The sequence below is a fragment of the Pygocentrus nattereri genome, chromosome 6 (assembly GCF_015220715.1).
Source record: "Pygocentrus nattereri isolate fPygNat1 chromosome 6, fPygNat1.pri, whole genome shotgun sequence".
In the NCBI taxonomy this organism is placed as follows: Eukaryota; Metazoa; Chordata; class Actinopteri; order Characiformes; family Serrasalmidae; genus Pygocentrus; species Pygocentrus nattereri.
In genome coordinates, this window is record NC_051216.1 from 2600201 (window position 1) to 2624412 (window position 24212).

The 24212-nt window shown below is 44.9% G+C and overlaps 2 protein-coding genes across 4 annotated transcripts in view; one reads left to right on the plus strand and one right to left on the minus strand.

The window, feature by feature from the left end:
* Positions 1-995, minus strand: part of tmem41aa (transmembrane protein 41aa) — a 15285-nt gene extending 14290 nt beyond the window's left edge. Inside the window, exon 1 of one of the 2 annotated variants that reach the window (XM_017682012.2) lies at positions 318-995. In XM_017682012.2, coding sequence (XP_017537501.1) covers positions 318-475 — 158 coding nt within the window. In that variant the 5' untranslated portion in view covers positions 476-995. The remainder of the gene's footprint in view (positions 1-317) is intronic. The other variant, XM_017682013.2, reaches the window with a different exon arrangement.
* Positions 996-1514: 519 nt separating this feature from the next.
* Positions 1515-21578, plus strand: ehhadh (enoyl-CoA, hydratase/3-hydroxyacyl CoA dehydrogenase). 2 transcript variants are annotated; one of them, XM_037539189.1, is made up of 10 exons: positions 1974-2047; positions 3491-3594; positions 9215-9384; positions 10581-10692; positions 13491-13595; positions 15494-15835; positions 18248-18732; positions 19093-19358; positions 19914-20440; positions 20493-21578. In XM_037539189.1, exons 1-9 carry the CDS (start codon positions 1974-1976, stop codon positions 20413-20415), a joined length of 2160 nt encoding a protein of 719 aa, XP_037395086.1. In that variant the 3' UTR covers positions 20416-20440; positions 20493-21578. The 2 variants fall into 2 exon arrangements, with proteins under 2 accessions (XP_037395085.1, XP_037395086.1); XM_037539188.1 differs by having other exon boundaries at positions 1515-2047; positions 19914-21578.
* Positions 21579-24212: the final 2634 nt, after the last annotated feature.

The following is a 24212-nucleotide window of genomic DNA, read 5'->3' on the forward strand; positions in this document are numbered from 1 at the left end:
GGCAGGCAGGCAGGCAGGCAGACAGACAGACAGACAGATGGACAGACAAGCAGGCAGACAGATGGACAGACAGGCAGGCAGGCAGACAGACAGGCAGGCAGACAGATGGACAGACAGGCAGGCAGGCAGACAGACAGGCAGGCAGACAGACAGACAGGCAGGCAGATAGACAGACAGGCAGGCAGGCAGGCAGATAGACAGACAGACAGGCAGGCAGATAGACAGACAGACAGGCAGGCAGACAGACAGACAGATAGACAGGCAGGCAGACGAACGGAGGGCGGAACTCTGGAACACCTGTTCCTGATAAACTCTACCTGTTGGCTCCAGCTCCACTGAGCGAGTCTCCCTCTCCCGGTCCTCCATCTCCCCGCGCGCTGGGGGGCGGGCGAGCGGGGGGAAGGTGGGCTGAGAGCAGGTAAAGGTAAAGAGAGGCGAGCAGCAGAACCAGAACCAGACCCAGCACTGACCGCATGGCGGAACCACGCAGCACGGAGCAGCAGCAGCAGCTCGGGGACACGACCAGCGGGGACACGACCGGCGGTCACGCGGGGAGCAGGAGCCAATCAGAGCTCAGGACGCTGCAGCGGCGGCCGCGTCCCAATGTCTTCGCAGCGGCCTTTCTCCCTTCCCTTCTTTACAAAATAAAAGCTTTGATTGTGACAAACGGTTTAAACCAGAAGAGCAACGAGCGACGGAAACCCCGCCCAGAAGAACTGAACCGCCGCTGAGCCGCCTTAACACGCGGTTAGAACAGCTTAACGACGGCTTAGAGTAAAGAGAGGAGGACGGAGTCCCGCGGAACTGCTCATACACAAAGAACGGACTTTCAGAATAAACACGGTAGAGACTTTAAGTGCTTGGAGAAAAGAAAACATTAAAAATACATGAAAAGAAATGAAAAATAACTCATTAAAAATCTAATTAATAAAATGTTGCTCTTTCTTGGTTCTTCCAGGGTTATTAGAACCATTAGTTATATATAGAACCATTTCATGCTTAAATGGTTCTCTGCATGGTGACGTGGATTGGTGGAGAATGTGCTGTATATGGTTCTACTTAGAACCTTTCTGTTTTTTTTTTGTATGTAGCAGCTATTAGGGTTCTCCTGTTGTTAGAAGTCTGACATCATAACAACTGCAGAATCTTTCATACGTTCTTCTTTAATATGAAGAACCAATTCACCAATCATAGAACCATTCAAGCACACAAATGGTTTTACATAGAACTCAGTTCTAAATAGAACAAATGCCTTTAAGGAACCCTTAAAGAGGAATTTCACCATGGGAAAAAAAATTAAGCATTAAATGATTCTATATACAGCTCATGGTTCTAGATAGAACAATTGCCTTTACTAAAGAACCCTTGAAGAACCATTTCACCCATCAAAGTACCAAAATAGAACAATTGCCTTTAATAAAGAAGCCTTAAAGAACCATTTCACCATGCAAAGAACCATCTAGGAATGAAATGGTTCTAAATAGAACAATTGTCTTTTCTAAAGAACCTTTGAAGAACCCTGTTTTTAAAGTGTGTATGATTATCGCAGTTGCTGCAGTAGCGCGTCAGAAATAGCGCACTACCCTTAGAAGCGCACTGAGTAGTACAGAATGTACAGTGCAGTGTAGTAGTGCTCGGTTTGGGACGCGGCCTCCGGCTGCCGTGTTCTTACCGTAAAGTGTAGACTAGCTGCGCCCTCGGCTGGCTTTTCAGTGTATTTACGGGAGTGCTGAAGCTCTGCCTCCCGCAGCGCTGCTGTTGAACTCTTACCTACAGACTCGACGCGACTTTGACTCCTTTACGCGACCCTGGTTTAATAAAAACTGCCCTCGATGGCCGTCCGGAGTTTTTATCTCCCTCAGAGAAGATCAAAGTCCCTCTAACGCTCGGCAGAAAAGCTGAAAACCTCCAGACTCTGCAGAACTGTAGAACCCGAAGAACCTAACCGACTGAAGTGGGTTTAGTGCTCAGCAATGGCTCAATATGCACGAACGAAAGGCTCGATCGCCTTGATCACGCTCACTAACCCCCCTGTGAACGCGCTCAGGTGAGTCTGCACCTGTCTGACTCAGCTGTGAGTCCTGCAGCTGCGGTCTGGGAGGTCTTTCAGCTCCAGGTCTGCTTCTGCGGTTCACCCTCTGGTTTAGTTCCCAGTGCAGCTGTAGATGAGCTGCTCTGACAGTTTAGAGGTGTTAAAGCTCTAATGCAGAGTTTCCAGCTCACCTGCACAGGTGAGCTAAGAATGCTTGATAATTAACTCCATTACACTGTGTGATCACAAGGTCCACAAACTCTAATATTAATTAATAATTAACAAGAAAACATTTAAGACACAGAAAGAAAATCAGAAGGACATGTAAAGGATGGTCCTTCTCCTTCTCCATGAATTCCTAAAATAATTTCAGATGCTGATTCGTCGGCCCACAGGACACTTTTCCACTTCCCCTCAGTCCATTTTAAATGGGCTCTGGCCCAGAGAAGGTGGCAGCGTTTCTGGATCCTGTTTATATTTGGGTTCTTCTTTGTGTTTTAGAGTTTAACAGCGTTTGTGGATGCAGTGATGAACTGTGTTCACAGTCAGTGGTTTTCAGAAGTGTTTCTGAGCCCATGCAGTGATTTCCACTACAGAATCATGTCTGTTTTTAATGCAGCGCTGCCTGAGGGCCCAAAGATCACGGCCAGCAGATACTGGTGTTCAGCCTCGTCCCTCACAGACAGAGATTTCTCCAGATTCTCTGAGTCTTTAATGATGTTCTGCACCGTAGACGATGGAAAGCAGAAGCTCTTTGCTGTTTTATGTTGAGGAACGTTCTTCTTGAGTTGTTGCTCTATTTGATGGTCCAGTCTTTCACAGAGTGGTGACCCCTCCTCCTCTTTACTTCTGAAAGACTCCACCTCTCTGAGATGCTCTTTATACCCAGTCATGTTACTGACCTGCTGCCAATCAACCACTATCACATCACACAACTTTACCAGCCTTTTGTTGCTCCTCTCCCAACTTTTAAAAAATGTTTGGTCAGCATCAAATTCAAAATTCGCATATATTTTTCAAAAACCAATAAAATTCCTCAGTTTCAACGTTGCATAAGTTGCCTTTGTACTATTTGTACATTTTTCACAGCGTCCCAACGTTTTTGTAAGCAAGGTTTTAAACGTTACATTTCTCTGTGGTGCTAATCCATCCAGGTAGGTTTACCCCAGTTTCTACAGTGTTTATATGTTAATGTACCTGTATCTGCAGACGTGTACACGTACATAAACATCTGATATTATCAAAACATCAGTTATCAGTGTCGGCCCACTGTTTCCGGACCCCTACATGTTGGGCTGGTTAGAAAACTGCGTTCACCTTTACACGTACATTGTTCAGCTTATTGGCCTTACTTCCCTTTAAATGAGATGATTAATCGGTGCTGAATATTCGAATGAGATGCGAGTGCATTGAACCCAGCAGTTTGTGAGTCATCAGGCCTCTGTCTCTCGTCCTCAGTGCTGCGGTGCGGAAGGGCATCACTGAGGCGGTGGCGCGGGCGTTCAAGGACACACGCGTGAAGGCTGTGGTGCTGTGTGGGGAAAACGGAAAATTCTGTGGAGGTAAACAAACTCAAAAACACACATAATACACCTGTACTGACATGTAGTACGCATATTATCCTCACATAGCACTCATACACACTCATACAGCACTCATAATACACATACACACTCATATAGCACTCATAGTACACATACACACTCATACAGCACTCATAGCACACATACACACTCATACAGCACTCATAGTACACATACACACTCATACAACACTCATAATACACATACACACTCATACAGCACTCATAGTACACATACACACTCATACAGCACTCATAGTACACATACACACTCATACAGCACTCATAGCACACATACAACACTCATAATACACATACACACTCATACAGCACTCATAGTACACATACACACTCATACAGCACTCATAGCACACATACACACTCATACCACACTCATAATACACATACACACTCATACAGCACTCATAGTACACATACACACTCATACAGCACTCATAGCACACATACACACTCATACAGCACTCATAGCACACATACACACTCATACAACACTCATAGCACATATACACACTCATACAGCACTCATAGCACACATACACACTCATACAGCACTCATAGCACACATACACACTCATACAGCACTCATAGTACACATACACACTCATACAGCACTCATAGCACACATACACACTCATACAGCACTCATAGCACACATACACACTCATACAGCACTCATAGCACACATACACACTCATACAGCACTCATAGCACACATACACACTCATACAGCACTCATAGCACACATACACACTCATACAGCACTCATAGTACACATACACACTCATACAGCACTCATAGTACACATACACACTCATACAGCACTCATAGTACACATACACACTCATACAGCACTCATAGCACACATACACACTCATACAGCACTCATAGCACACATACACACTCATACAGCACTCATAGTACACATACACACTCATATAGCACTCATAGTACACATACACACTCATCCAGCACTCATAGTACACATACACACTCATCCAGCACTCATAGTACACATACACACTCATACAGCACTCATAATACACATACACACTCATACAGCACTCATAGCACACATACACACTCATACAGCACTCATAATACACATACACACTCATACAACACTCATAATACACATACACACTCATACAGCACTCATAGCACACATACACACTCATACAGCACTCATAATACACATACACACTCATACAACACTCATAATACACACACACACTCATACAGCACTCATAGTACACATACACACTCATACAGCACTCATAGCACACATACACACTCATACAGCACTCATAGCACACATACACACTCATACAACACTCATAATACACACACACACTCATACAGCACTCATAGTACACATACACACTCATACAGCACTCATAGCACACATACACACTCATACAGCACTCATAGTACACATACACACTCATACAACACTCATAATACACATACACACTCATACAGCACTCATAGTACACATACACACTCATACAGCACTCATAGTACACATACACACTCATACAGCACTCATAGCACACATACACACTCATACAACACTCATAATACACATACACACTCATACAGCACTCATAGTACACATACACACTCATACAGCACTCATAGCACACATACACACTCATACCACACTCATAATACACATACACACTCATACAGCACTCATAGTACACATACACACTCATACAGCACTCATAGCACACATACACACTCATACAGCACTCATAGCACACATACACACTCATACAGCACTCATAGTACACATACACACTCATACAGCACTCATAGTACACATACACACTCATACAGCACTCATAGCACACATACACACTCATACAGCACTCATAGCACACATACACACTCATACAGCACTCATAGCACACATACACACTCATACAGCACTCATAGCACACATACACACTCATACAGCACTCATAGCACACATACACACTCATACAGCACTCATAGTACACATACACACTCATACAGCACTCATAGTACACATACACACTCATACAGCACTCATAGCACACATACACACTCATACAGCACTCATAGCACACATACACACTCATACAGCACTCATAGTACACATACACACTCATACAGCACTCATAGCACACATACACACTCATACAGCACTCATAGTACACATACACACTCATCCAGCACTCATAGTACACATACACACTCATATAGCACTCATAGTACACATACACACTCATCCAGCACTCATAGTACACATACACACTCATCCAGCACTCATAGTACACATACACACTCATACAGCACTCATAATACACATACACACTCATACAGCACTCATAGCACACATACACACTCATACAGCACTCATAATACACATACACACTCATACAACACTCATAATACACATACACACTCATACAGCACTCATAGCACACATACACACTCATACAGCACTCATAATACACATACACACTCATACAACACTCATAATACACACACACACTCATACAGCACTCATAGTACACATACACACTCATACAGCACTCATAGCACACATACACACTCATACAGCACTCATAGCACACATACACACTCATACAACACTCATAATACACACACACACTCATACAGCACTCATAGTACACATACACACTCATACAGCACTCATAGCACACATACACACTCATACAGCACTCATAGTACACATACACACTCATACAACACTCATAATACACATACACACTCATACAGCACTCATAGTACACATACACACTCATACAGCACTCATAGTACACATACACACTCATACAGCACTCATAGCACACATACACACTCATACAACACTCATAATACACATACACACTCATACAGCACTCATAGTACACATACACACTCATACAGCACTCATAGCACACATACACACTCATACCACACTCATAATACACATACACACTCATACAGCACTCATAGTACACATACACACTCATACAGCACTCATAGCACACATACACACTCATACAGCACTCATAGCACACATACACACTCATACAGCACTCATAGTACACATACACACTCATACAGCACTCATAGTACACATACACACTCATACAGCACTCATAGCACACATACACACTCATACAGCACTCATAGCACACATACACACTCATACAGCACTCATAGTACACATACACACTCATATAGCACTCATAGTACACATACACACTCATCCAGCACTCATAGTACACATACACACTCATCCAGCACTCATAGTACACATACACACTCATACAGCACTCATAATACACATACACACTCATACAGCACTCATAGCACACATACACACTCATACAGCACTCATAGCACACATACACACTCATACAGCACTCATAATACACATACACACTCATACAGCACTCATAATACACATACACACTCATACAACACTCATAATACACATACACACTCATACAGCACTCATAGTACACATACACACTCATACAGCACTCATAGCACACATACACACTCATACAGCACTCATAGTACACATACACACTCATACAACACTCATAGTACACATACACACTCATACAGCACTCATAGTACACATACACACTCATACAGCACTCATAGCACACATACACACTCATACAGCACTCATAGTACACATACACACTCATACAACACTCATAATACACATACACACTCATACAGCACTCATAGTACACATACACACTCATACAGCACTCATAGCACACATACACACTCATACAGCACTCATAGTACACATACACACTCATATAGCACTCATAGTACACATACACACTCATCCAGCACTCATAGTACACATACACACTCATCCAGCACTCATAGTACACATACACACTCATACAGCACTCATAATACACATACACACTCATACAGCACTCATAGCACACATACACACTCATACAGCACTCATAATACACATACACACTCATACAGCACTCATAGCACACATACACACTCATACAGCACTCATAATACACATACACACTCATACAGCACTCATAATACACATACACACTCATACAGCACTCATAGTACACATACACACTCATACAGCACTCATAGCACACATACACACTCATACAGCACTCATAGTACACATACACACTCATACAACACTCATAATACACATACACACTCATACAGCACTCATAGTACACATACACACTCATACAGCACTCATAGCACACATACACACTCATACAGCACTCATAATACACATACACACTCATACAGCACTCATAATACACATACACACTCATACAGCACTCATAGTACACATACACACTCATACAGCACTCATAGCACACATACACACTCATACAGCACTCATAGTACACATACACACTCATACAGCACTCATAGTACACATACACACTCATACAGCACTCATAGTACACATACACACTCATACAGCACTCATAATACACATACACACTCATACAGCACTCATAGTACACATACACACTCATACAGCACTCATAGCACACATACACACTCATACCGCACTCATAATACACATACACACTCATACCGCACTCATAGCACACATACACACTCATACAGCACTCATAGCACACATACACACTCATACAACACTCATAGCACACACTCATACAGCACTCATAGTACACATACACACTCATACAGCACTCATAGTACACATACACACTCATACAGCACTCATAGTACACATACACACTCATACAGCACTCATAGCACACATACACACTCATACAGCACTCATAGCACACATACACACTCATACAGCACTCATAGCACACATACACACTCATACAGCACTCATAGCACACATACACACTCATACAGCACTCATAGTACACATACACACTCATACAGCACTCATAGTACACATACACACTCATACAGCACTCATAGCACACATACACACTCATACAGCACTCATAGCACACATACACACTCATACAGCACTCATAGCACACATACACACTCATATAGCACTCATAGTACACATACACACTCATCCAGCACTCATAGTACACATACACACTCATCCAGCACTCATAGTACACATACACACTCATACAGCACTCATAATACACATACACACTCATACAGCACTCATAGCACACATACACACTCATACAGCACTCATAGCACACATACACACTCATACAGCACTCATAGCACACATACACACTCATACAACACTCATAATACACATACACACTCATACAGCACTCATAGTACACATACACACTCATACAGCACTCATAGTACACATACACACTCATACAGCACTCATAGCACACATACACACTCATACAGCACTCATAGTACACATACACACTCATACAGCACTCATAGTACACATAAGTACTATGTCTCAAGTACACGTCCCCGTCTCACTCATACTTCTAATACTAATATAGTGAACCTGTAGCTCTCATGAGTGTCATACTAACATGGTGCACATACAGCTTGGTACTTACAGGAATGATTTACAGGAGGTGCTGCGTTTCTGTTGATCACAGGTGCTGATATTAGAGAGTTTGCTAAGGCCATGTCAGGGCCTCCTCTGGTGCCCATGATCCACGCCATCGAGGCCGGGGAGAAACCAGTGGTGGCAGCCATAGAGGAGATGGCCCTTGGAGGGGGGCTGGAGCTAGCACTGGGCTGCCATTACCGCGTGGCTCACGCTAAGGTAAACCGCAGTGTCGCTGTGTGGACCACCACACGGGCGAATGTAGCTAACGGAATGGAAGCTTATATCCCACTAATTAGCGTGACACTCGGGCGTGTCGCTGTACTCGCGGCTCTTTCAGTGCGGTTTCAGACGCCGAACGCTCTGAGCTGCTGGAGCTTCACTGCTGATGAACATCTCGCTGCTCAGTTCTGACGGATTCACTCTGATTGACGTGGAGAACGCAGAACGTTCTGCTCAGGGGTCTCAGCACCTCTCAGACTGAAGGAGCCGGTCAGAAGGTCGATGACCCCCTCTTACAGTTGGAGTGTGATTGGTTCCTCGGCGCCTCACGGTTCATCCTTTGAATTCGGATGAATCTGTGTAGTTAACGTTTACAGGTAACAGTGAGAGGATAGAGACGGTGTAATCCAGTCTATTAGAGATCCTGAACAACTCCACACCCTTTGAGGAGAGTGTGGGATGACTTAGGCCTGCGGTTAGCACCATGATACTTGGTGGGGTATAAGCTTCTATTAATCGCTAGCTATATTAGCCTCGTAGCTCCGGCAAAGCAAAAGGTGGCATGTCTCTCTGAGTAAAAGAAGGAAAATGTGATTTTTCTCTTTAAGCCTGTGGGGTTGTGCCGGGATGGCGACTGTAACTGAGCTGCAGTGTTGTTGACCTCTGGTGAACCGTGAGCCAGCTGAGTAATACTGGCCTGTTAGACTTTGATGGGCAGTGTAATAGACTACATACAGTGGCCTGTTGAGGGAGTCGCCGCTTTGGCTTTGTTTGTGTTGTTTGTGGTATTTATTAGGGGTAACTCGATTCGAGTCACAATACTGAGTTCACAAATCTGAATTCCCATGATCCTTTATCAGAACTGCTGAATATGCTGAAGCGTATGTGTGACTTACAGCACTTGATGTGTTGTTTGTGTGTAATATGGGGTGGAATGATGAAGAACAGTGCTGACACAGCTGTTTTTAATGTTGGTGAAGTGTCCACAACATTGTTTTGACATAATCAGTCAAAATCTCAAGAAAACAAGCCATTATTTTAATATAATCCCTCAAAATCTAAACAAACAAACCATTATTTTAAAATCTCATGGAAATTTTATGGAGATAAAAGTCAAATCTCCTTCATAATAATAAGAAACAGAGCAGGTCGAGTTGATCCACTGTTGTTTATGAGTTAGTCTGTGTTTACAGGCTCGTCTGGGTCTTCCTGAGGTCACTCTTGGTTTACTCCCGGCGGCCGGAGGAACACAGCGTTTACCTCGACTGACCGGCATCCCCGCAGCTCTGGACCTCATCACTACAGGTACCACAAACACACACATCAGTGCAGGAGTGTAGAAGAGTAGGAGCCTAGGAGCGCAGGAGAGTAGGAGCACAAGAGAGTAGGAGCACAGGAGCGCAGGAGCGCAGGAGAGTAGGAGAGTAGGAGCGCAGGAGAGTAGGAGCGCAGGAGAGTAGGAGCGCAGGAGGGCAGGAGAGTAGGAGCGCAGGAGAGTAGGAGCGCAGGAGAGTAGGAGCGCAGGAGAGTAGGAGCGCAGGAGAGTAGGAGTGTAGGAGCGCAGGAGTTCAGGAGCGCAGGAGAGTAGGAGTGTAGGAGCGCAGGAGTTCAGGAGGGCAGGAGAGTAGGAGTGTAGGAGCGCAGGAGTTCAGGAGCGCAGGAGGGCAGGAGTGTAGGAGCGCAGGAGTTCAGGAGCGCAGGAGGGCAGGAGTGTAGGAGCGCAGGAGTTCAGGAGGGCAGGAGAGTAGGAGTGTAGGAGCGCAGGAGTTCAGGAGGGCAGGAGAGTAGGAGTGTAGGAGCGCAGGAGTTCAGGAGCGCAGGAGGGCAGGAGTGTAGGAGCGCAGGAGTTCAGGAGCGCAGGAGGGCAGGAGTGTAGGAGCGCAGGAGTTCAGGAGCGCAGGAGAGTAGGAGTGTAGGAGCGCAGGAGTTCAGGAGGGCAGGAGAGTAGGAGTGTAGGAGCGCAGGAGTTCAGGAGGGCAGGAGAGTAGGAGTGTAGGAGTGTAGGAGTTCAGGAGGGCAGGAGAGTAGGAGTTCAGGAGCGCAGGAGTTCAGGAGCGCAGGAGTTCAGGAGCGCAGGAGGGCAGGAGTGTAGGAGCGCAGGAGTTCAGGAGCGCAGGAGGGCAGGAGTGTGGGTAGGGAACAGACACGTTCAGCTCCGGTCAGCGAGAGTCAGCGTCCTGACCAGTTCTGGTCATTTGGCTGGTTCAGCTCGTCTGTTAACTGCCAGTTTGATACAGAATGTAAACATTGCTGATGTTTCAAATGTCCTGCTCAGTCCACCGTCCACACAGTCCAGACATGAAACCACACTGACCTTCACATCGTACATCCACCCAATCAGCCAACGGCAGTTTAGCCCCGCCTGCTCACACTGAGGTTATAAGCAGTAGAAATGAATGATCCATTACAGGCATAATAAAAGACCCTCAGTCAAAACAGAGAAATGCGGGGAGAAGGCGGGACATCGGCCCTTTAATCAAACAGTGTGTTTGTCCTGTAGGGGGCAGCATTGTTTCTCTGTGTGGGATATGGGAGTGGAGTGGCAGTCATTTCTGTTCCCCACTCAAAACGCTGTGCCCTCCACGTTCTTAGGCTCCCAGAGTTCAGAAGGCTGGTAAACTGCTGTATAGAGGAACTCAGTACAGTACAGTAATGATATGTTACAGTGTGAGGACTGTAAATAAACAGTAAACTACTACAGACGTTGCTGGTAGTAAAGCAGTCATTTAGCAATGCAGCTTAGAAGTTGTTTACCAGTATATTTGTTATATATCTCGAATATCTGGACACTTCGCACTGCACTGTGATTGGCTGGTTAATAAATAAAACCTAGACAGACGTTTCGTGCTCACAGATGTTTTCCAGTAGGTTTGCGAGCTTCAAACGATCGGCCAATCACAGGGCAGACAACTGCAGAGGCTAAACAAACTCACGCTGTTATCACAGTCTACGCTTTACTGTTGAAACAGCTGAACAGACGTAGTAGAAAGGAATTCCCAGTTTATCTATAGGAGAATCCTGCAGGGAGATGCTGTCCATTTACCTGCATTGGTATCCACTCCGGGTTAAAAGTTTCAGTAGCACCTACATAAGCTTGTCATGACAACTGACATAACCCTACATAAATGTCTATTAATGCTTATTCCAAGAGGTGTTATTTACTATAAATGTTACATTTGCCAGTTTTGATATAAAAATTAGCTAAACTAGTCTTTATGACAGACGACGCCTGTTGAAATGAGCGTTTATAAGTGTTTATGTAGAGTTATGTCAGTTGTCATGACAAGCATATGTTAGTGTGGTGTAGCCTTATAAACAGCTCCTTACAGTAAAGTGTTCAAAGTTTCAGTCTCTCACTTTGTGATACTTCTTTTTATTTTTTTCGGCTGCATTTCGTGAGTTGATCGTCAGGGTTGAGCAGAACACTAAAACTGTTCTACACGGTCCTCAGTTCCGTTAGTGTACATACAAACATAATACATTCAGAATACAATTAGAAACAATATTGAGAAGACAGATGGCAACATTTTACAGTTACAGTCTTTACTTCATTCACGCCGTCCCTCAATGTCACTGGTTGGCAATTTTCTTTAGTGAGTTCTTCTGTTAATGTTTCACAAAATATCTGCTTATCGTTTAAATGTTCTGAACTTCTCACCGCTGAGATTTTATCAGTCCACTCAGGCTTTAGGAGGAACTCCAGTGTTTTTAAAGAAGCTTGTTGAGTTTCTCTGTAGAGTTGAGAGAGTGTTGTATTTTGTACAGTTTAAAAAAGCTAATAATAAATAATAATAATAATAATAATAATAATAAATTGGACTTGCAGTACAGCCTTCACAAAATGTAACTTAGTCTGAATACAGATCATTTCTCTATTCTGAATATTGGTATTCTATTACATCCCCACCCTGACTGATTACATTATCATTTGAATTATTATTATGATGTTAGGTAACTAATAGTATGATAATAATAACAACAACAATAATAATAATGGTTATTATTATTGTCGTTATTAAAGTAGAAGTGATGAAATACTGTCCTTCTCATCAGGCGCTCAGTGTTTTGTTGTTGGGCTCATATTTGTGTTTTTGTCTGAACAGGTCGCCACATTTCCGCCCAGGAGGCCCTCAAGCTCGGCATCGTGGACCGGGTGACCGAAGGGAACGCTGTAGAAGCTGCTGTGGAGCTCGCACTGAGCGTTGTAGGTGTGTGAACGTGTGTGTACATGAAAAAGATTGTCTTATCCAAAAGTTTGGGCACCCCCAGTTTGGTAGTTTTTTTGGTAGATTTACTACAACCCCAATTCCAGTGAAGTTGGGATGTTGTGTAAAATATAAATAAAAACAGAATACGATGATTTACAGATCCTGTTCAACTGATATTCAACTGAATCCACTACAAAAACGAGATATTTAATGTTCAAACAGATAAACTTTATTGTTTTTTGCAAATATTCACTCATTTTGAATTTGATGCCTGCAACACGTTCCAGAGAAGTTGGGACAGATCCCTCAGGCGGCGCTGCATTAAAAACCCACATCATTCTGTAACGGATATTCCCACATGGGCTCAGGAACACTTCAGAAAACCACTGTCAGTGAACTCAGTTCGTCGCTCCATCTACAAGTGCAGGTTAAAACTTTGCCATGCAAAGCGAAGCCACATATCAACACCACCCAGAAACGCTGCCACCTTCTCTGGGCCGAGCTCATCTGAGATGGACTGACGCAGAGTGGAAAAGTGTCCTGTGGTCTGACGCGTCCACACTTCACACTGTTTCTGGAAATCATGGACGTCGTGTCCTCCGGGCCAAAGAGGAAAAGGACTGTCCGGATTGTTCTCAGCGCAAAGTTCAGAAGCCAGCATCTCTGATGGTGTGTGGGGGGGGTGTTAGTGCCCATGGCAGGGGTAACTGGCACATCTGTGAAGGCCCCATTAATGCTGAAAGGTACATACAGGTTTTGGAGCAACATCTGCTGCCATCCAAGCAGCGTCTTTTTCAGGGACGTCCTGCTTATTTCAGCAAGACGATGCCGAGCCACATTCTGCACGTGTTACAACAGCGTGGCTTCGTAGTAAAAGAGTGCAGGTACTAGACTGACCTGCCTGCAGTCCAGACCGTCTCCCATTGAAAATGTTTAGCGCATTATGAAGCTCAAAATACGACAGCGGAGCCCCCGGACTGCTGAGCAGCTGAAGCTGGACATCAAGCAGGAATGGGAAAGAATTCCACCTACAAAGCTTCAACAATCAGTGTCCTCAGTTCCCAAACGCTTATTGAGTGTTAAAGGAAAGGTGATGTAACACAGTGGGAAACACGCCCCTGTCCCAACTTCTCTGGAACGTGTTGCAGGCATCAAATTCAAAATGAGTGAATATTTACAAAAAACAATAAAGTTTATCTGTTTGGACATTAAATATCTCGTCTTTGTAGTGGATTCAACTGAATATACGTTGAAAAGGATTTGCAGATCATCGTTTTCTGTTTTTATTTATGTTTTACACAACGTCCCAACTTCACTGGAATTGGGGTTGTATAGTTTGCTAGTTTTTGGGTAGTTTTGCTATAGTTTGGTAGTTTTTGGGTAGTTTGGTAGTTTTTGGGTAGTTTTGCTATAGTTTGCTAGTTTTTGGGTAGTTTGCTAGTTTTTGGGTAGTTTTGCTATAGTTTGGTAGTTTTTGGGTAGTTTTGCTATAGTTTGCTAGTTTTTGGGTAGTTTGCTAGTTTTTGGGTAGTTTTGCTGTAGTCTGGTAGTTTTTTGGGTAGTTTTGCTGTAGTCTGGTAGTTTTTGGGTAGTTTGCTAGTTTTTGGGTAGTTTTGCTATAGTTTGCTAGTTTTTGGGTAGTTTGCTAGTTTTTGGGTAGTTTTGCTGTAGTCTGGTAGTTTTTGGGTAGTTTTGCTGTAGTCTGGTAGTTTTTTGGGTAGTTTTGCTATAGTTTGCTAGTTTTTGGGTAGTTTGCTAGTTTTTGGGTAGTTTTGCTGTAGTCTGGTATGTTTTGTAGTTTGTTTTTTTTATCGTTCCGTAGTTCTTGGTATGGTTTGGTTGTTTTTTTGCGCTGTGTTTGTTTATTAACTGTATGTTTTTCGTGTTTTGTGTTTCAGGTCGTCCCCTGGCCCCCCGCAGGCTGAGTAACCATGCCACCCCTCTCCCTGCGGATCTGGATGGTGTATTTGAGGAGGTGTTGGTGCAGGTGAAGCGGCGGGCGCGCGGTGCGATGGCCCCAGTGGCCTGCGCGAAGGCGGTCAGAGCGGCGGCCGAGCTGCCCTACAGTCGGGGGCTGGAGTGCGAGAGGGAGCTGATGAACACGCTGTTTACCTCTGGTCAGGCCAGAGCCCTGCAGTACTGCTTCTTCGCCCAGAGGGCTGCTGGGAAATGGAGTCTTCCTAATGGAGCTCGGTGGGACAACAGCAGGCCCAGGGCAGTCCACACAGCCGGGGTCATAGGTCAGATAGTCTGGATTTCCACACACATTAAAACTGTCTGATTAATGAAAAACAGGCCTAGTTACAGATTTCAGTGTTGATGATTAGTGGTGTATTTACGGATAAATGGATAAACTCTATTATCAGCTTCATGTTTGGGAATTACCACTAATAACTGCAGGTAATGCTTTGCGTCCTGGTTTATCATTAGCACAATGCTAGCGTCTGTATGGGAGTCACTATGTTACATGAGCACCAAGCTAAACAAGGTGATCCGTCACTTCTCCGCATTTAATACTACTAGCAGCAACTCTGTATGAATAAGCACATTTGAGGCTGCTAAGACGTACCTGTACCATATTCTTTATCTTGTTTTGCAGTTATTTTAGTGAATTTTTCTGCAAAAGAGATTAATTTTCAGATATTTTACTTCATATACATGAAGATTGTAATTGCAAACCTAAGTTACCTGCAGGTGGCACACTGTCCACAACTAAGGATGCATCAGTATCATGTTTTAATCAATGTTCTGAGTGCATGTTCTAAACATATATCCCTTCTTACTCTTCTACTTCTGGGCCTGAGGCTTGCTTCACTCCTGGATGATCTCTTGCCTTGGGTTGATTGCTCACTTGGCTGCGTATTGGTCCTCTAACCCTTCACAGACTGGGTTTGAGCCCAGTGTGGGGTAGTTTGGGGTCTCTCTTCTTTGGAGGTTCATTTTGTTGCATTTTCTTCCAAGGCATAATCCCTAAAACCCTTTATCTAGCAGTGTACAACAGCCTCTGTCTTTGGTTTAGTGGGCAGCACTGTTGTCTTTACTGCACCACCTCAGGGGTTTGATCCCCCATTACACCCCCATACGATGCCAAACGACCTGCAGGAAGGTTTGGCTGACACAGGAGTGGTGGTGCACCGTTCTGCTGTGATCTGCATGGAAGAGTCTTCAGAATGAAAGTTTACCTGTGACCTCACCTCAAAGTCAGTGTCTGAAGTCTGCAAAACAGCATCTCCACCTCCTCTCTGCTCTTCTTCAGCTGATTTCCTGTCCATTCCTCCATCCGACCCTCATAGTTTTGGCGATGGAGCGTTCTCTGCTCGTCTCTGGAACTCTTCCTCCTGTCAGTCTGATTCCCTTTCCACATTTAAAACTTATCAAAACTTCTCTCGTCTCTGTCGCTTACAACTTACCACTGAGCCACACTTACAACTTCACCCTGTCTTCTTCTCTGTTGTCTGTCTGCGTTTTCTGTTTGTAATCTGGTGTTCTGTGTTCTACAGGGAGATTCACTTGAAAGAGGCCCTGAATATTCTGCTGTAGCTCCTGTTAGGACGAAGCAATCTCAACCAAAAAATCTGCTACACACCTTGACGTGTGTAATCGATTGCATTACATGTGATGCTGGAAGTGATCTCATTTTTCTGCCAGACACATGAAGGGGAACGGGGGTCTGTACCTGGAAATTGCAAACGGAGATTAAATGTCGTGATGGCTGTCCGGCGCCTACCTCATCGTTCCGACACAGGGGCATCCAAGCTTGTTCGATGCTCCATGTACTGAGGAGCTCATTGCTTACTGCTTCGTTCAGATTGCTTTATCCTAGAGAGAGTTGTTACCGAATATTCGAGGCCTCTTTCGAGTGAATCTCCCTGTAGATTCCCTGTTTTAGAAAAAGGAAGTTGCCCTTTATTTTGTGTCAAAATGCCATGATGAACAGACCATGAAAAGTTAAGTGTTTTTTCCTTCTCCTGTATTTTGGAAATACAGGTTTTGTACAAAATTATTACTATTATTATTTTTTTTTAAATTATTATTAGATCAGTCGGAGGAATTGTGGAAACAAGTGATTAAATGAAAATAAAACTTTTTGGCCACCATCACCAACGGTATGTTTGGGGGAGAAAAAAGAAGCAGCATCTGATGAAAAGAACACCTTGCTAACTGTTACAGCTGTTAGTCATGGATTCCACTAAATATCAGCAAATTCTGGAAGCAGATGTGAAACAGAAGCTGTAAAAGAAGCTTCAGAAACAGGACAATGATCCAAAACACACCTCAAAATGAAGTATTTCAAGAAACTCAGGGTGAAGCTCCTGGAATGTTCCACTGACCTGAACATCACTATAAACCTGTGGGTAGATTGAGAAAGACGACCCAAGAACATCACAGAGCCCGAAGCGTTCTGTGAGGAAGAGTGGGTGAAAATTCCTGAAACAGGTGCTGTAAGGCTCCTAGCTGGAAACATGAATCAGTTACAAGCTGTGATGTCTGCCAAAGTGATTTAGTTCTGATGGGTTCTGGTGGGTTCTGACGGGTTCTGACGGGTTCTGACTGGTTCTCACTGGTTCTGACTGGTTGTCCTAACTGCACTTGCCTTGATTTAACTTTCACATAACTGTGTTTCTGAGAGATGCTGATCTCCTCCTCTGCAGGTTTGGGCACGATGGGCCGAGGCATCGCTGTCTGTCTGGTCAAGGCGGGTATCTCTGTGGTTGCGGTGGAGACGGAGGAGAAGCAGCTGGATTCGGGCAGGCGGGCAGTCAGGGGGATGCTGGAGAGAGACGCCAAGAGACGAGGGGTCACTGCTCCTCTTCACATGATCACCTTCACTCTGTCCATGCAGCAGCTGAGGGATGTGGACCTGGTCATCGAGGCCGTGTTTGAGGACATGGCGCTGAAGAAGAGCGTTTTTGCCGAACTGAGCCGAGTGTGCAGACCGAACGCTCTGCTCTGCACCAATACTTCCGGACTGGACGTGGATGAATTGGCTTCGGTCACTGACCGGCCCCCTCTAGTGGTTGGGATGCACTTTTTCGCACCCGCTCACGTGATGAAGCTCCTGGAGGTCATCTGTGGACCTCGATCCTCACCTGAAACTGTTGCCACGGCGATGACCCTGGGGAAGAGGCTGGGCAAGGTAATAATATTAATGATAATAATAATCATTTTTGTTTGTTTAACATTTCTGCATATAATTCTATGCAAAAGTTTGAACAGCCCTGGTCAAATTACATGTTTCACTGCGGAAATTCATATTAACAAGTGAAAACATAAAGATTTTCTCTCTGTTTGTTAAATTTAGCAAATAAATGATAATTTTGCATAAAACTGTGCAAAAGTGAGTCCTCTGTAGAGGATATATTGATTAATTAATACTTAAAGAATAATAAAGACATGGAATATGATCAGCAGTGTCTAAACTTTTGCAGACGACTGTTGGCAGGTTAGAAAAAACACTGGAAAGCTAAATCGTTACTGTGTATTTAAATTACACAAGGTGAGCGTTGCCGTGGGAAACTGCCCGGGGTTTGTGGGTAACCGCATGCTGAAGTTGTACTTGGACCAGGCCCACTTCCTGCTGGAGGAGGGTGCCTCACCTGAGCAGGTGGACCAGGCTCTGGAGGAGTTCGGCTTCGCTCTGGGGATCTTCAAAGTGGCCGATCTCTCCGGGCTGGACATCGGCTGGAGAGTTCGGAAAGCGGCTGGACTGATTGGGCCAGATGTTGACCCAAAGTTCCCCTCACGCCATCGCCAGGGCCGCAGGTAACAACAATAACCTTATTTATTTTACTGTTTTTTGTTGTTAGAATGGTTTAAAACACATTTCAGAGGTCTAGATAATGCTGCTGTATAGGTTCCAGATAATCAGCATGAAGCTGTAAAAAAAGAAAGATGAACAGAGCTGAAGAAGATTCTGCATCCAGAACATCCAGAATGAGGTTCTCATAAAATTCATTTTCAGAATGAAGTTCTAATAAAGAACTTTCCAGAATTAAATTCTAATAGTGAATGTAAAGTTTATCATTTACCAACTTAGTTTTCCCCAAACTATTAAAATATTCAATAAGATTTTTGTTTTGATGTAGAATTTATATCAAACACACACACACAAACACACAAACACACACACACAACGTTGTGATTATTACATGTAAAATAACAGCAACAATAATAATAATAATATATTATGCACAGTGAATTATTTATATATATTATTATATATATTATTTATTATTATTAAGACGTGATTATTTTATCTGTAGGTCTTTTTATATCTGTGTAATAAACCATAGGTACTGTCTTTACGTTGTTGTGTAGGTACTGTCCTCTGCCGGACCTGCTGTGTGAGCAGGGCCGTTTGGGTCAGAAGTCCGGTCGTGGCTGGTACCTGTATGACTCTGCGGGCGGTAAAGAGGCGAGGCCGGATCCGGCTATCAGCAGCTTCCTGCAGGAGTACCGGCTCCGCTATGGCATCTCGGCCCGTCGCATCACTGAGCAGGAGGTGGTGGAGCGCTGTGTGTTCGTTCTAGCTAACGAAGGGTTCCGGATTCTGGAGGACGGCATGGCGGCAGCGCCTGAGGATATTGACATGGTGTACGTGTTTGGGTATGGTTGGCCCCGGCACCGCGGAGGGCCCATGTTCCACGCTGCTCAGGTGGGCTTAGCCACAGTGCTGCAGAGGCTGGAGTTCTACCACAGACAGAACCCGGATATCCCCCACCTTCAGCCCAGCACCCTGCTCAGGAGACTGGTGGGGGCAAGAAGCCCCCCCATGCAGCAGTGGAAACAACACATCAGGAGCATCAACAGCCAGCTGTGACCTCACATACAGCACCATACAGCAATTATTAATAACTCATAATAACATCAGCATCACAATACAGCACCATACAGCAGTTATTAATAACTCATAATAACATCAGCATCACAATACAGCACCATACAGCAGTTATTAATAATTATTAATAACCTCAGCATCACAATGCAGCACCATACAGCAATTATTAATAACTCATAATAACCTCAGCATCACAGTACAGCACTATACAGCAGTTATTATTAACTGTTAATAAATTTAGCAGCACAAACAGCACCATACAGCAATTATTAATAATTATTAATAACCTCAGCATCACAATACAGCACTATACAGCAGTTATTATTAATTGTTAATAACTTTAGCATCACAGTACAGCACTATACAGCAGTTATTAATAATTATTAATAACCTCAGCATCACAATGCTGCACCATACAGCAATTATTAATAATTATTAATAACCTCAGCATCACAATACAGCACTATACAGCAGTTATTATTAATTGTTAATAACTTTAGCATCACAGTACAGCACCATGCAGCAGTTATTAATAATTATTAATAACTTCAGCATCACAGTACAGCACCATGCAGCAGTTATTAATAGCTCATAATAACTACATCACAATGGAGCACCATAATTGTTAATAACCTCAGTTTATACTGTCATCCTAATAGTGCACCTAAATAATAATAAACTTTAGTAACTGCATAATCACAATACAGCAGGTATTAGCTTCTGTAATAACTTCTATAATAGCTGTAATCAACACAGTACAGTATAGCGGCGCTGCTACTGACTAAGGCTGCGTTCACACGGCGGGTAAATCTGATTGTTCTGTCTGGTCAGATTGTCTTATGAACGTGGTCTGTATGTGACGTCAGTCTGAACAGATCAGCTCCTAAACTGACCCTCATGCTCAGAAGAACAGCGTCACGCTGCTTCACGGCTCATCCAGAGGTAAACAATCACAACCGCCAACGAGCGCCAGTCGCTCCCGGAGGATCAGCTTCATCTTCACCAGCATCACAGGAGCATCATGAAGCTTCACTGACCGACAGCTAGGCTCAGAATGTGTCCGAGCCGTGAAAAGGGCGTGGTCACTTCGTTGGTTCGTGTCCTCGGATTTTCTAAACTTTCTGACTTTTAACTGTTCTGACGCTGCAGCCTCGTTCTTCTACGGCCTTGTTCTCCTGCGCCCTCGTTCTTCTACGGCCTTGTTCTCCTGCGGCCTCGTTCTCCTGCGGCCTTGTTCTCCTGCGGCCTCGTTCTCCTGCGGCCTCGTTCTCCTGCGGCCTCGTTCTCCTGCGGCCTCGTTCTCCTGCGGCCTCGTTCTCCTGCGCCCTTGTTCTTCTACGGCCTTGTTCTCCTGCGGCCTTGTTCTTCTGCGGCCTTGTTCTCCTGCGCCCTTGTTCTTCTACGGCCTTGTTCTCCTGCGCCCTTGTTCTTCTACGGCCTTGTTCTCCTGCGCCCTTGTTCTTCTACAGCCTTGTTCTCCTGCATCCTTGTTCTTCTACGGCCTCGTTCTTCTACGGCCTTGTTGTTCTACGGCCTTGTTCTTCTCCTGCCTCGTTCTCCTGCGCCCTTGTTCTCCTGCGCCCTTGTTCTTCTACGGCCTTGTTCTCCTGCATCCTTGTTCTTCTACGGCCTCGTTCTTCTACGGCCTTGTTGTTCTACGGCCTTGTTCTTCTCCTGCCTCGTTCTCCTGCGCCCTTGTTCTCCTGCGGCCTTGTTCTTCTACGGCCTCGTTCTTCTACGGCCTTGTTCTCCTGCGCCCTTGTTCTTCTACGGCCTTGTTCTTCTACGGCCTCGTTCTTCTACGGCCTCGTTCTCCTGCGCCCTTGTTCTTCTACGGCCTCGTTCTTCTACGGCCTCGTTCTTCTACGGCCTTGTTCTCCTGCGCCCTTGTTCTTCTACGGCCTTGTTCTTCTACGGCCTTGTTCTCCTGCGCCCTTGTTCTCCTGCGCCCTTGTTCTCCTGCGCCCTTGTTCTCCCGCGCCCTTGTTCTCCTGCGCCCTTGTTCTCCTGCGGCCTTGTGCTTCTACGGCCTCGTTCTTCTACGGCCTCGTTCTCCTGCGCCCTTGTTCTTCTACGGCCTTGTTCTTCTACGGCCTTGTTCTCCTGCGCCCTTGTTCTCCTGCGCCCTTGTTCTCCTGCGCCCTTGTTCTCCTGCGCCCTTGTTCTCCTGCGGCCTCGTTCTTCTACGGCCTCGTTCTTCTACGGCCTCGTTCTTCTACGGCCTCGTTCTCCTGCGCCCTTGTTCTTCTACGGCCTTGTTCTTCTACGGCCTTGTTCTTCTACGGCCTTGTTCTCCTGCGCCCTTGTTCTCCTGCGCCCTTGTTCTCCTGCGCCCTTGTTCTCCTGCGCCCTTGTTCTCCTGCGGCCTTGTTCTTCTACGGCCTCGTTCTCCTGCGGCCTCGTTCTTCTACGGCCTTGTTCTCCTGCGCCCTTGTTCTCCTGCGCCCTTGTTCTCCTGCGCCCTTGTTCTCCTGCGCCCTTGTTCTCCTGCGCCCTTGTGCTTCTACGGCCTCGTTCTCCTGCGCCCTTGTTCTCCTGCGGCCTCGTTCTTCTACGGCCTCGTTCTCCTGCGGCCTCGTTCTCCTGCGGCCTTGTTCTCCTGCGGCCTTGTTCTCCTGCGGCCTTGTTCTCCTGCGGCCTCGTTCTCCTGCGGCCTTGTTCTTCTACGGCCTCGTTCTCCTGCGGCCTTGTTCTTCTGCGGCCTCGTTCTCCTGCATCCTTGTTCTTCTACGGCCTTGTTCTCCTGCATCCTTGTTCTTCTACGGCCTCGTTAAATGCAGAGGTGGAATTTCCCTGTCGTGGGATTAATAAGGGTCACTTAAGGTTAAGATTAAGATTAAGATTAATCTTAATCTGGCTGTACAGACTGAGTCGTGTTGCCACGGATCGGATTTCAGTGCCACATATGAAAGCGTCTGCAATGGGAATTGAAACTGTCAGATTCAGTGTGTTTGAGTGTCTGTGTGAACAGATAAACACACGTCTGAGTCACGCATGAAGGAAAAGATCGGATTTGGGCCACTTCTACCTGCTGAGTGAACAAAGCCGAAATGTTTAGTGCTTTAATTGTCTGTTTTCTGGATGAAGGGAAATGGTTTATATTAAGCGAAGTCTCAGGTGGCACCAGCGCTAAGAGTCTCGCAGTGACTTCATCTGAATCATTTCAGACTCTCTGAAACAAGTGAAGTCAAATTTCAGTACAAATAGACGAGGAGATATTTTATCACTTTTGTTGAGTTTGACCTGCGATGGACTGGCGACCTGTCCAGGGTGTATCCTGCCTTCCGCCCGATGACCGCTGGGATAGGCTCCAGCACCCCCTGCCCCGGGACCCAGAAGGAGAAGCGGCGTAGAAAGTGTGTGTGTGTGTGTGTGTGTGTGTGTGTGTGTGTGTGTGTGTGTGTGTGTGTGTGTTGAGTTTTGATGAAAAGTTATTGTGTAAATTTTTTAGTTTTCATTTTTGTGTTTTTTTTGCTGTTTTTTGACACAAAAACAAGCAGAAGGGAAAACCGGAGGCTCTGGCTTCAGCACAGCAGTGAATGTGGTTGATTGTATATCTGTGTGATTATGTAATTACATATAGCCCAGTGTGTGATGTAAATGACTGTGGCACCTGCGGGGTTAACTTGCTTTATTTTAAAGTTAAACTGAATTATTGTTGATGCTGTTTTATATGAATTGGATTCTAATTCTGTTGTTTAAAGTCCAAACAGATGAACCCAAAGATGCGAACTGTGATGTGTGAAAGTGGCTTTGCTGTCCTTAATGCCATGTACCAC